At 37.1% G+C, this 15,095-nt stretch overlaps 1 protein-coding gene across 1 annotated transcript in view; it reads right to left on the bottom strand.

Moving 5' to 3' along the window:
• The window catches only part of insrb (insulin receptor b), a 165,936-nt gene that overhangs the window by 14,843 nt on the left and 135,998 nt on the right, over positions 1-15,095 (bottom strand). The window contains exons 13-22 of the mRNA XM_057840121.1: positions 13,795-13,948; positions 13,447-13,595; positions 11,483-11,639; positions 9,422-9,518; positions 9,248-9,315; positions 8,922-9,151; positions 7,057-7,167; positions 3,052-3,214; positions 2,847-2,976; positions 2,635-2,769 (exon numbers count right to left, since the gene is read on the bottom strand). Of these exons, the coding sequence (XP_057696104.1) occupies positions 2,635-2,769; positions 2,847-2,976; positions 3,052-3,214; positions 7,057-7,167; positions 8,922-9,151; positions 9,248-9,315; positions 9,422-9,518; positions 11,483-11,639; positions 13,447-13,595; positions 13,795-13,948 (1,394 nt within the window). The remainder of the gene's footprint in view (positions 1-2,634; positions 2,770-2,846; positions 2,977-3,051; positions 3,215-7,056; positions 7,168-8,921; positions 9,152-9,247; positions 9,316-9,421; positions 9,519-11,482; positions 11,640-13,446; positions 13,596-13,794; positions 13,949-15,095) is intronic.

Raw genomic sequence — 15,095 nt, 5'->3', positions numbered from 1 at the left:
TAGCTTCAGAACAGCGAGTGTCCTCTTAAAACACTGGCAAGACTAAAGCAGAGCCACTTGGCTTTTCTGGTCGGTAAGTATAGAGGATGTTACATCGCTCGGATAACTTTTTTGTGGCTTCTAGGTAGGTTTAATAGAAAATAATGTACTGCTTTTCCTGTTGAGTGGTTATTATCCTCACCAAGTTGGAATAGTCCTTGCAGACGCTACAATATGTGCTCATCAGTCGATGTTCGTCCGAAATTGTTGGAATCCTTTATTTTTGGACTAAAACTTTTGAATTTTACAGACGTAAACATTTTGAGTGACTGTCGACTAAAACTAGATGAAATTTGTATCAGGTTTCGTCGAGTAAAACTAGACAAAGACATTTTGAAATGACTAAAATATGATAAGGACTAAGTATTTTCGTTCAAAACACTATGACAAAAACTAAAAGGGCTGCTAAAAACAACACAGCTAAATTAAAAACAGTGTTGTTTTCGTCAACAATGACAATAACGAAAATATTTCTTTGACGAACAGTTTTTTTTTAAAGATCATGAAGAGACCATAACGAGCAAATACGTGTCTTTGGAGACCAAAACATAACGAGATGGATGCCAGTTTTCGCCTGACGAGACGAGAACGAGACTAAAATGCGCCATAGTTTCCGTCATAGTGTGTAACATTTTTATATGTAGTTAGCATGCATTGAAGCAGTATCTGGTTGTGTCAGTCGTGAAGTGCTGCCACCCCTCACCAGTGTCCTCTCCAGGCTCGCTTGTTTTGAAATAAACACGGTAAGATTTGCTTTCTTATTTTTACATGAGAGAATATGCAATGTTGCTTTCGCCTTTAAAGGTCTGTGCTGAGTTATCATCACACACTAAATGCAACTCGTAGGGTTAGCATAGCATTCGCGTAAGCAATAAGGCTAATGCTAACAGCGAGCGTCCTCTTAAACTCTCAGACAACTTTTTTTACATATAGTTTGTGGCGTCCAGGTGGGTATAACTACTTGAAAATATACAAGTTGGTGTTGTCCTTGTAGACACTACAATATGTGCTTGCCCGTCAATGTACCTTCGAAATAGTTGGAAACATTTATTAATTTATTTTTGGACTAAAACTAGACGAAATTAGTCAGATTTTTCGTCAACAATAACTAGACACACACATTTTGGAACGACTAAAATATGAATAATAAGTATTATCGTTCAATAGACTAAGATGTAAACAGCCAAAAACAACACTGATTAAAAATGTTTAAAAAATTAAAACATTCAAGATTTTTCTATTTAATTAAAAAAAGAAACGGAACATTCTTTTTTAACAGTTCTACAATTCCAAATGGATTAGACGTTTAAACTACGTATGATATGTCTAAAAACCTAAGACAGGGGTCCCCAAACTACGGCCCGCGGACCGAATACGGCCAGCCTCCACATTTGGTTCGGCCCCCTAAACAATACCAGAGAGCATTTTGAAATTTTTTTGTTTGTTTCTCAAATGTGTTATTTATTTCCTGGCCTTTTTATGCGAGGAACTCAGAGAGGGTTATTTGGTTATTATCTATTTAATTAATAGTGTCATTATTATTTATTATATTATAGTATATTATATTATATTATATTATATTAATATAATGTTATTTTTTAGGGCTGTCAAACGATTACAATTTTTAATCGAGTTAATTACAGCTTAAAAATTAATTAATCGTAATTAAGCGCAATTCAAACCATCTATAAAATATGCCATATTTTTCTGTAAATTGTTGGAATGGAACGATGAGACACAAGATGGATATAGACATTCAACATACGGTACATAAGTACTGCATTTGTTTATTATAACAATAAATCAACAAGATGGCATTAAAATTATTAACATTCTGTTAACGCGATCCATGGATAGAAAGACTTGTAGTTCTTAAAAGATAAATGTTAGTACAAGTTATAGAAATTTGATATTAAAACCCCTCTTAATGTTTTTGTTTTAATAAAATTTGTAAAATTTTCAATAAAAAAATAAACTAGTAGCCCGCCATTGTTGATGTCAATAATTACACAATGCTCATGGGTGCTTAAGCCCATAAAATCAGTCGCACCCAAGCGCCAGCTGAGGGCGACAAAGCTAAAAAAACAAAAAAGTACGAAAGTACAAAAGTAACAAGTTGGCATTGCACTGTGCTGTCATTTTAATCTGTTTGAGCGGGGCATGTGCGTTAATTGCGTCAAATATTTTAACGTGATTAATTAAAAAAATTAATTACTGCCCGCTAATGCGATAATTTTGACAGCCCTGTTGTTTTTATTTTATTTACTTTTGTTCCGTGAAGAATCCAGAAACGGTTATTTGATTGGGGCTTTCTGAGAAACAATACATTTTTACATTTAGGCGCTCCTGCAATCGTCACACTTTTCCCGTTACAAACTGACCCCGGCCCCTCATCAGAGAAGGAAAAAGTTATGTGGCCGTCACAGGAAAAAGTTTGGGAACCCCAGTCCTAAGAATTCACCCCTTAAAACCCTCCACTGAGGGAAAAAAAACCCGTAAAAGACGTGAAAACAAAAACAGAAAAATATCTTTGGCACTGAATGAGTTCCAGACAATTACATGAGCATGCCCACTAAGGGATTTTCAGTAACTCACATCCTCTCTGGACAGTTGTCTGGACGGTCCAGATATCCTCCATCCATGACAAATTTGAGAACCTGTTCATTGGACAGGCCTTGGTAAGGCTGCTCTGCTAGCGTGCTGATCTCCCACAGCACGACGCCGAATGACCTGCAAAGAAAAAAGGTCACACAATGCATTGCTGATCACATTTGCTGCAGTGAGGGTGTATGTGGGCGGTCACCTACCAGCAGTCAGAGTGGGCAGTGAAGACTCCATCCTTGAGAGACTCCGGGGCCATCCACCTGACAGGAAGCAGGCCTTTCCCTCCTTTACGGTAGTAGTCTGTCTCGTAGATGTCTCGAGTCATACCAAAATCTGAGATGGGGGGGAAAGGAGGTGAGTGAAAATTGATTTTAAAGTATTTAATTCTCAGAAAAGATGCATGATTACCTCCAATTTTGACAGTGAAGTCCTCTGCCACCATGCAGTTTCTGGCTGCCAAGTCCCTGTGCACAAACTTCTTGGCATTCAGGTAGGCCATGCCGTCTGCGATTTCCGCAGCCATCTGGATCATCTCCTTCAGGGTAGGCAGAGGACGACCAGTTGGGTTGTTCTAGGAAACAGAAAGGAAATTGTGACTAAACTGTATATAAAACAAAGAAAAAAAAAATGGCAGAACAAAGCCAAAATATTTCTCTCAAATTTTCAAGTTTTCATGAAAACTAAAAATTACTTTAGTTTAATGACTTATTAACACTAAGAATTAAAAAAATATATAATTGATAACATTTTTGGTGGTGACAATTTAACAATGCACAACAGAAAATATGGGTAATCACAAACTTCAATGTTTAAATTGACCCACTATTGAGTGGAAAAGCATGTTCAAAATACTAACGATAATAATCTGTGATCGGTTCACAGACATCCCCTTTTAATTTCATTTTCGCCAACTATTTAACTGAACTATTTGCTGGCGTCAACTTTCGGTTTCGGTAATCTTATTTTGGTGAAGAAAACATTTCAGACCAAAACCACATTTTAGTGTAATTTTCTGCCACTGAATTTCCTGTAAAAGTCAGCATTTTAAGTGAAATGAACACCTGTTAAGTATTTTCAACTCCAAATTTTTTGAAAACTGGACTACAGTTTAATAGATTTTACGCCAACCGGGGGATCAAACCTGGGTCACCAAAGTGCCACTGCAGTGCATAAACACCTGAAGCTAAACACCACATAGGCTGAGGCCACTGAGGTTCAGACCGCACAATTCCGATTTTTCGTCATATGTGTTTTTTGGGGCTTGCGGCTGTCTTTTTTCCAAATAGCCTGTTCAAGTATTACACATGCTCACCAACTCGCATCCAACAAGCGCTGACTAGGGTGGCCACACGTCCGTTTTTAGGACGAACACTCAGCCATTTCTGACATGTGTCCGGCATCCGGCACAACCCAAAGCGCACCTGACTATAAGCCGCAACCCACCAAATTTGACACGAAAACGGCATTTGTTCATAGATAAGCCGCACCGGACCATAAGCCGCAGCTATCCTCACTGTATTATGGGATATTTACACCAAAAGATAATAACCAGTAACACTTTATTTGACAGCGGCATCATAAGACTGTCAAATTATCAAAATGAACCACCATGAAGCTTTGAACCAATTGGCTGCAAAGCTTCATTGCTTCAAAAAGCTTCATTTGGCCACCACTGCTGCCTTGGGGGAGACAGTCAACCTTTGCTGCCACCTGTTGTCAACACTGTTGTCATCCAACATGCCTCCTAGCATGCAATGCAGCGCTACAGATGTAAATAACAATCAAAATTCATGTTTTGTGGTAATTGTGTCTTCAGTTACTGTACCAGTTGTTTCATTATTTGCTACTTATTTTATTTGGTAACACTTTATTTGACAGTGGTGCTATAAAACTGTCAGAAGACCATCATACTGATAACATGACCCTGCCGTGAGCATTAATGAATGCTTATGACAGATGTCATTTTGTGCCATCCGGCAAATTATCTTACTTTTGAATGGATGTAAACGATCCGAGCTGGACAAAAATTAGTTTGTGACATTATTTGCCAGATGACACTTAATGACATCCGTCATAAGCATTCATTAATGCCAATGACAGTGTCATGTCATAATTACGATGGTCTTATGACGCCGCTGTCAAAGTGTTACCAATTAACCCAAATAAATCAAGTTGCACTGGACTATAAGCCATAGGATTCAAAATGAGGGGAAAAAAGTGACTTAAAGTCTGAAAATTACGGTATTTGTTATTTTAAAGCAAATGGGCTGCAGTTCAGTTTATGTGACACAATTCAGCCCCATGGTTGTCACTACTGGTCTGTGATTGGCCAAGAGTGGCTTCAGTTAAAAACGTCCTATATCGTTGGTTCAATAAAATGTAAACAAAGCTTCAAGCGTGGCTATCTGACGACATAATTTCCTCGCCGAGATTTTACAACAGTGCTAGCAAATATGCTAAAACGGTGGACATCTTTTAACGTTGCACGATTTTCCTCGCCAAAAGCAGTCGACTATCGTTCCACGGTTTCTGCATGCTTTGCCGGTGTGACGTGGACGTGAGCAGCATGGGCAAATCAGCCGTACAAAGTCACGCGGAGAGCGTGAAACATAAAAGAATGAGGTGAGCAGCAGGTGAGTGGCTATTGAAAACATTTTTTTGAGGACCCCTCATCGTCTTTTTGTTTAATTTTTTTTTTGTTACAAATGTTCCTTGCTAATAACGTTATCCTACCAAAATATCCTATACCGGCAAAACATTTACCAATGGTGAATTTGACACGCTAAGTACTACGGTGCGCTTTCAGCTTGTTTTGGATAGATGCATACAGGAAGAACATACTAAAAAATGCCTGAAGAAAATACTTAAATGTAATAATATCAAATAAGGTTGGTTTAAATACACTACATGACTAATGTGGTCAACAGATAAACAGTCTGCTTTAAAGCTACCTCAAGAAAACACAATGCTTAAAAGCTACCAGTGGAAAACACGGCAAAAGTATTTTGAGGCAATGGAAAGGTAAAAAATATATAGTAAGATAGCTGTCACAAAGATTCGTACTCATATTTATACATTTGTGTTCGTATTCAGGTATTTTTATTAGTGCTGTCAAATTTATCGCGTTAACGGGCGGTAATTAATTTTTTAAATTGATCACGTTAAAATTTTTGACGCATTTATCGCATGCGCGGAATGGCCCGCTCATGTATTGCCTCAAACAGATTATAATGACGCCGTTTTTTGCACATTAAGAGCTAAGAGGCAGAGAAAGGCGAGTGGACACAGGCGTTCATTGGACCGCGCCGTTTATTGGCATACGCTTCGGCAACTCCTTCACAAACAAACATAAGTATAATTTAGTGAAAGCACAACAAAAATAATTTTCCTATCTCTCAATAAAATAATGCTCACAAAAAGACATAGCTATGCAAAACTTATTCAGACTTTGGTCAAACTTTATTCAAACATTTCGTTTAGCTCAACAAATACACTGGATGGCAATTTTTAGTCACAATATACAAACTATCAGAGGTCTCGTACGTTGTGAAGCCAGCACTCAAATGACCGTGAAGTACCAGTAAACAGGGAACTACGGCGTCAGTCGAGGGACAAGACCAACCAATCATTGGCTTGATTTCTAAGTAATTCAAAACTCACCATTGACACCCTGTGGTGTATTTCAATCACTACCTTACGTAGTTAAAGACACTGTGGAAGAACGGCAGGGACCCCATGTGATGTCACCGCTCGGTGACGTCAACAATGGCGAGCTAGTAGTTTATCTTTTTGATTGAAAATTTTTCAAATTTCATTAAAACGAAAACATTAAGAGGGGTTTTAATATAAAATTACCATAACTTGTCCTAACATTTATCTTTTAAGAACTTTCTATCCGTGGATCGCTATAACAGAAAGAATGTTAATAACGTTAATGCCATCTTGTGGACTTATTGTTATAATAAAGAAATACAGTACTTATGTACAGTATGTTGAATGTATATATCCTTCCAACAATAATTTACAGAAAAATATGGCATATTTTAGAGCTGGTTTAATTGCAACTAATTAAGATTAATTTTTAACCTGTGATTAACTCGATTAAAAACTTTCATCGTTAGACAGCCCTAATTTTTATCGTAACCACAAAATTCTCCCAGTTTAAATGAATTAGACATCTATCATTGTCAATTGCAGGCAATGACCTGAATACTAGAAAATTAAAATAAATAAATCAATGTTTGTGTATTATTGGGGGCTATAACCAGAGTGTACTTGTTTTTAGTCATCTTTATTTATTTTGTTTTTTAAGCATTTCATCAATGAATGAATTTATTCAATTGTAATAAGAATGATAATAATAATAATATTGTGTTTGTGTCTATTGTTTATGCATTTGTAGGCAGCGCCTACCTCAGAGTCAGGCCTGAGACTTCGCAGGTAGCTCTTCAGATCACCATGTGTCATTAGCTCCATCACTACTAGTGTGGGCTGACCCTTTGACACAACACCTAAGAGACGTACCTAAAAAAAAACAAAAAAAAGGCAAGAATGATTAAAATTATATATATTAAACCCAACAGCGTAGGTTTGGTTTCAACATTGATATAACAGCATAACCTGCATGTACGCTTTTTGCTGGGGTTGGGACATTAGTAAAACCAAACAGATTGGGTGGACGGGGCTCAGGGCTACATTTCTCATAAATATGAACCTAATTAAATGATAGGCTGAATTATCAATGCAAACTAAAACACTTATACTAATTTTCATGTGTACTGGTTCAGGTAATAAACCGTTCGATTCCAACCTTTCTTTTTCAGAAACTACTAAAACATTTTTCAAACTTCCAAAATAAATGTCTGGATTTTATTAGCAAATTTACATTGCGAAATTTGAATTATATTAGCACACACAATAATTAAAGCTTGTTAATAATCTCTTAACTATCCAGGAATGAAAAAAAAAAAACAAACATTTTTCTTAAGACCACTCAACCTTGTCTGAAGAAATTTATTAAACATTACTGAAAAAACTTCTTAGTCCGGAATTAACAAAAATATATACAAATGGAGTCTTCCTTCAGGTAAATACTACTGCTTTGTCCACAAGCATCTCTAAAGTGCATCAGTTGGTTCAGCAATTATGGAAAAAATCTAAATCAGGATTACTTAAACTTTTTATCTTAATTGTGATTATCTGAAAAAATAGGCTACAAATAAAAATAATTTAAAATGACTAATGTAGTAAATAAATAAATACATTTTAAGTAATAAATGAAATGCGCTAATAGGTATTTGGTTTCAAAAGTGTGAAGTCAAAACATGCTCTAGCCTTCTTTCCTTCTAAACCAGGCCGTTTACAAGAAGAAAAGCATCAGCTTGTGTTTTTATTTTTTTTGACTGTCAACACTTTCCTGTGAAACACAGACTAGGACCTCTCTCTAAGCAGCTTCTTGCTCACGTTTTTCTGGTTGTACACAGTTTCCAGCAGAGTTCACGACATTTTTCAAAGTTTAATTAACATTAACAGTAGAAAACACATACAGGAGGACACTTCCCTTTAAGCAGTTTCCTACTCAAGTTTTGCAGGTAAGCAAATTCGCACAGTTTAATGTAATGCTAACTCTGATACAGGTTGAACTGGCCAAAAAGAAATAAAAAATCTAAATCCCTCCTCTTCGAAGGGGGCGGAGGAGGGGTGGCATGTTGTATTTCTGTGTCGCGGCTATGTATGTGCGTGTTTGCGTGTATGGGGGGGTCAAGTCATGAGCCAATCAAACGTGTGTTTGACGGGGGGGAAAATGGACCGGCACATTCAGCAAGTGAAAGGGGGTAAATGTAAGTCTGAACATCATGAAAATAATTCACTTAATAATGGTAGGGTCAATTCTATACTTATCATACAACATATGGGAAGACAATCTAAATTAAATTGAACTAATTATATAATGCAAATAAGGTTTGCTTCAAAGTTGGTGGGACAATTTTAGCATCCTCAAAAAGGCAGTGTGGTGTCCCTACAGTCCCTATGCAAACTTACCCCCTTGTAGCCAGTCTTCTGTCATGAATTCTGAAAATGATAAACTAAGCACGCAGTAAAGATATCAATGTTGGGGCATATGGTACAGAAGTGAAACAGCAATTACAAGTGGGAATGTTTGTTTTGAGAGTCAAGCTGTGAGTCAGTACAGTAGCGTCAACACAACAAACCAGTCATGAATCTCTGAGTAATAAGTGCTTATGCTGGTTGGAGTGACTGAAAGCCTGGTGACTTACCACATGGTGACAGCTGAAGGCTTTCATGACAGAAGCTTCGTTAAGGAACTCTATCCTTTCTCGCAGACTGGCCGAGTCGTTGACCGTCTTGATGGCCACACGGGTGTCAGGGTCGCCTTTGACGATGTCTTTGGCGATTCCTTCGTACACCATGCCAAAGGAACCCTGGCCCAGCTCTCCGAGCACTGTGATCTTCTCTCGCGGCACTTCCCACTCATCAGGAACATAAACTACATACAGTAAATGATAGAGTTAAGCGGGACAGCCAAATCAGCGCTTTAAGATAATCATGCTTTTCCGCTCGAGTTTGTTGTGACTCGTCTTACCATCATTAGCACTGAGGTACTCTGGGTTTGAGGAGGCAATAAGAGGTCCGGTGGGGCCTTCTGTTTGCCTGAAATATCAAAACACAGTACTCTTTCACCCTGAGGTTTCTTAAAGATTGATCAATGTTGCTTTAATGAACAGTTGTTGCAGACGAATTACAACATTTAACTCACTTTTTCTTGAAAACCATGAAGACAGCACCTCCCACGATTAACAGCAAGATGAAGCAGATAACAGGGCCAATCACAACTCCAATTATACCAGGATCCTCTGCAATTCACATGCAAGTCTTTGGTCATGTCACATGCTCACAGTTACGGATCTAGCCATATGAAGTTATTCAATGAAAATTATTAGGGATGTCTCCCTTGCATATTTTGCACCTGAGTCCGAGTCATTAGATTGTGAGACTCTGCTGAGACTGAGTCCCGATACAATACAGAAAACTAAGAGTTTTTTTTTTTCTTTTTTAAATTCGAACAAAACTTCCAAACATGTTACAGTACTTAAGTTCCTCTTCCACTTTTCCAGGAGTTTTGCAGAGTGTAAAAAGTATATGGCAGATAACACAGACAAGTCTGAAAAAGCAGTTTCTGCTCTCGCACCCCGCTTTAAAATAAACTGCTGTATTTTACGCCAAAATAACTTTTGTGTTTGATAGAACAATATGTCTATATGCTGCAATGGCAGATTCATGGCGCATGAAGCCCCCGAACTATTTTTGATTTTCCGTTTTACCCTGGAAACCCCCGTTTACAGACATACGCAACTGCTTTTGTTTCAACCAAGTCATAATAAGAAGCTTTATTATTCGAAATGTCTGTCATTTTTAGCTTAGAATCATTAATCAATGTCTAATATTTAGTTAAAAAAAAAAACTACTTTAAAATATTATTCTCTCGCATATTTTAAACTTTTAAACAAATTACGTCACAATGAAAAAAATGGTGTCTGTAAAAAGGTCACAGATATCTACCTCATAACCATCGCTTATTTGTATTTTGTTTTTTTATTGTATTGTAATTGTATTTTGGCCATTTACATCTGTGTCCTGACACTCGATGATACATGCTACATGGATTTTTTGGATTTATACAAGGTAAGTACGGGATAATATCTCGTTAAAATCATGGCGTCTTTAATTCTGCTCTTGCGTGCTGTCACCTCCAGTTAGGGTTTTGCTGATTAATATTTAAAAAAAAAATTTTTTTTTTAAAAACGCCCTCCTGTTCAAAATTTTTCTTCCCCCAGAAAATTGAGATTTTACGCTTTCCAATGATGTATAAAACATGCAAAAAGGACAATTTTGAGTTTGGCCAAATTGGTGGTCTCAGAGCGGAAGTTCAAGTCACCTGAGTGTTTTTCACCATATATTTTTGTTGGCAATGCCTTTGTATTTCTGGACTATTTTGTTACTTTTTAGCCCTCAAAAGTAAAAAAAAAATATTGATAAATTAGGCCTGAATGATATTAGAAAAAATTAACTTTGCGATTTATATTGCCATGGCAATTTACGTTTTGCATTGGTTGCCCTGGTGCGCTCAACTTTTTTCTTAACGTGCACCTGCACAAAATGTATGCGTACCCACATTTTTCATTGCATCACCTTTCACGGCATACTTTTAACCACTTTCCATAACATTCATGTAATTTATATGGGTGGTTCCACTCAAATTCACTTACACTTTTATGTTCACGCTGCCGAGAACAGCCTCTAGACAATAAAGATTGACTAAATGATGATTGACGCATTTGTGCCTTTGATCGTAGAGCTTCAGAGTTTTCACTTGCCAGACTAAAGCTACAAACATGTCAATCATTGTTAACTTTAAATAGCAAACTCCAGTACACTGCTGACCAAGAAAAGCAGCAGGAGGGAGAGTAAGAGGCTGTACCAGCATGAAGCAGAAAAATGTTTTTTTTTTTTTTTTTTAAATGAAAAAAACCCCGATTCCGATCCTCTGAAAAATGGCGCAATCGGATCAATTTCCAATAACGTGATCGAATTATTCCTTATTTAAAGTTATGTAAAAACAATGTTGCATACTGTATCTTTGTGTTGCATTGACATTATTATAAAGGTTTGCATACTGAGCTGTAAATAGAAATTCTTCTTTTCACACAATTTAGAGATTAAATTTCATATAATTTCCAACAAAAATGAATGATAAAACATGAATGAACTTCATTATTCACAGTTCAAATTTACTTCACGATATAACATTCAGGCTTACTGTTGGGCATGAAGAAGTAGGCGGTTTCTGTGAAAGAGCCATTCCCTGCCAAGGAGATTGCACGGACCCTCACGCTGTAGTTCCCGGGGTGCACCAGTGACAGCTTCGTGCCACCTGACTTCAGGTAGGCAGGCCGGGAAGCACAGGCTGTGTGGACCTGGAGCCCCAACCGTCCCCAAATATAAAAGTCAGCAATCCAAATCCAGCAATGCAATCAATTTACATTGTAGTTGGAGTGTTCCCATGCACATCTATTATATTAAAATACTACACTAAAAATACATAAAAATGATATACTTTTAGGCTCAAACATGAAATGCCTTTTAATAAAATCCTAGGATGTGCGCGGACTGCACTGCAGTGGAGATGCCTATATTGGAGTCTTCCATACTGCCTCTGTCACTATGGTAACAGAGCAGCTCCTGGCTCCTAAACTCAGGCAGTGTCACCATGAATAGAAATGCAATTCACAGATTTACGACAAATATACAACTCAAACAAATAAATACATGCAAACATACTCAGCAGAAGCAGCGGGGTGTTATGAACAAATGTTTACTTTCTTTCCTTTTAATAGAGGTATTTATAATTTTTATTGCCGTACCATAGCAAAGTATTAATACTGTAGCAAAGTGGTGCAACTACTAGAAAGCCTTGCTGATGGTTAAGTCAAATAACCTTTGTTTTATTTAAAAAAATATATACTATTTTAAATTCTATTTTTATTTATGTATTTACAAACGTTTGTATTCACAATTTTATTTATTATATTCTCATTACAATTCAATATAAATTTAATTCCAGACACTAGGTTTAATCCACTACTATACACACACTGAAAATACACATTTAAAAAAATAAAATACCGTAAATATTTATGGTTATTATTATTTACTAATGTTATTATTTTTATGGCTGTCCCAAACGACTAATTTTCTCCCGATTAGTCAGCCGACTATTTTTACGATTAGTCGACTAATCTAATAATTAAAAAAAAAAATTTTGTTTTTGTTTTCTAATTTAGCAATGAAATTTTTGTTGACACTTATCAATTCACAAAAAACATATTGGAACACTTAAATTATTTATTAAAGTACAAATAAACACGTAAATAACAATAATAAATCACAAATAAACAATGAGTTCAAATGATGATAGAATTAACTAGTGTAGCATCCTGATTGAAAAGATGGTCTCTTAAACTGATGGTTTACAACTTTTATTCCATCCTTGATGTAATCACACTGTAAAAGCTACGGTGCACACAAATAAAACAACACAATTAGAAATTAACGAAAACTTTTCACCTTTTTCCTTTTAAACCTTATTTATATATCAATGAATTGCCTATATGAATTGCCTTTACCTTGATTTATTACCTTATTATTGACAATCTCTCCCTTAAGTGCAATCACTGTATATACTGTATATATTTATGACCTTTTAACTTTATATAATTTTCTATACCATAAAATAAACCATAACATGAAATAAACCTTTCAGTTAGCATTAAGAACAATACTAATAGCACTTATAGGCCCATTGTCAATGAAACATTATTCTTTATTAAGGCGACAGCACCCTCTGGTGTACAAAAAATGAAAAACAAAAAAAAAAATTACAAACTGGGTTACAGCGCTTGAGGTGTTTATTCACGGCCGACGTGCAGCCAAGCTTGGCATTGAAGAGACAGGACGGAAGAGTGTACGCTCCTTTGTTTCTTTGAAATAAGTCAATGTTTTGGACACTCTGGTGCGCTTTTTTGGCTTTGTGCCGCTTTCCCCGCTTGCATACAGAGCATCCGACATTCTGAACTTTCCGCGCATATATTTTTTTAACCCTTCATGAACCGTCGACGGGATGTTGTGCTCGTCGACGGATTTACGTCATCGATGACGTCGACTATGTCGACGAGTCGGGACAGCTCTAATTATTTTATTATGCCATATTCTAATGATACATACCACAGTCTCTCCAACCTTCTTGTAGAACACCTCATACAGGATGATGAGACCGTTTGGAGAGACGGGCGCCTTCCACTTAATGAACACAGATCCAGGTTCACCGTTGATTAACTCATGAGTCACGGGTCCTGGGATGTCATCTGCTTTCACTGTAAGTATCAATCCATGCAAGAAAAGTCAGATTTACACTGTGTAAGATTATAGTCCTTTCCTGCTATGGGTGCTGCACTCATGATCAATCTCCAAATCTATGTGTATGTTAGCAAAACCAATGATCCCTATCAGCCATCTTAGATTAAATGGATTGGACGATTATCGCCGCCAATGAGTTAAACAATGTGGACTTACCGTCTGGCATAGTTCTAGCACTTCTGTAAGTTGCCATGCTGCAGCGTTGGAGATCTGTGGGATGGTTGCAGGCCATGATCTCAATCCTATAACTGGTGAAGTGTTGTAGATCAGAGATAACTGTTGATTCTTTTGAGAAGACCTTCAGTTCAATCTGTAGGGTGTAAAGAGGAGATGTGAATAGTGTTGTTTTCGTCAATCATGATGATAATGTAAATGTTTCGTCGACAATTTTTTTTATGACGATGAGCTAAAAACGTATCTTGAGAGACTAAAACACGCAACCCGGCCCGAATTGGTGGTATCGGTATCGGCGAGTACCAACAAAGAAGGAGCCGATGCCATTTACCAGTCCAGTATTATAACACTTGAGCGCAGCCTTTTCTTCTCCTGACGCTCACTACACACTCTGGTGTGTGATGACACGTGATCACTTTGCATGCCAAGCAACTATCGCTATTGGCCTGCTCCAGACCAATAGCTGCTCTTAACCAATGCTGGGGCAGCTTTTTCATATGTAGGAGAAACAAATCAGAGGAAAATGTTGGCGGTCTGGAAATATTTCAGTTTATAATCTCCGTCGAGTACAATGTCGGCATGCAAGATTTGCAGCCTGGAAGTTTCGAGAGGTGGCGTTAAATCGGCTAGTTTCAATACCTCGAACCTAATAAAACAGTTGAAGACGAAACGTGAACAAACACAAAGAGTTTGAGGCTATAACAGCAGCAACTGCTACCAAGAGAAAGGGGGCTGGACAAGAGCAACAAACCCTGGTCAGTTTACCTCGTCTACCTTACTTTTATTGTCTTTTACTGAAAGAAATGCCATAGTAATTTGAGACCTGTTTCAAAACTCAAAAGTGGTGTAGAAGTAAGCAAAGTAAGCTAAACTAAGTGGCTAAGTGTGTGTTGCCGCTGGTGCACAGTGAGGGAGGCTAATAGAGAGACAGGATGCTGTGGTCAATTATTAATACTTATAATTTCATGAAAGTTGCACTGTTTGGCCTTTGAGAGCCAAAACTCAGAGTTTAAAAAAAGTTTATTCAGTTCATTCATTGTATTTTTACTTTCTTACTGTTGGGCTAGTATTATACATGTTTTATTTCACAAATTTAGCACTATTTTGGCCTTTGAGAGCCAAAGGTTTATTTAAAAGTTCTACTGGATTCACTTTATGTGTATCTTATATATGTATATACAGTGTACACAGTATATAAATTTCAAACAAAGTGGTATCGGTATCGGTCGATACTGCACAGCCAGGTATCGGTACCAGGGCCAAAAAATGGTATCAGTGCAACA

This window comes from Corythoichthys intestinalis, chromosome 7 (assembly GCF_030265065.1).
Source record: "Corythoichthys intestinalis isolate RoL2023-P3 chromosome 7, ASM3026506v1, whole genome shotgun sequence".
NCBI lineage: Eukaryota > Metazoa > Chordata > Actinopteri > Syngnathiformes > Syngnathidae > Corythoichthys > Corythoichthys intestinalis.
This window is presented reverse-complemented; position numbering and strand designations above follow the sequence as displayed.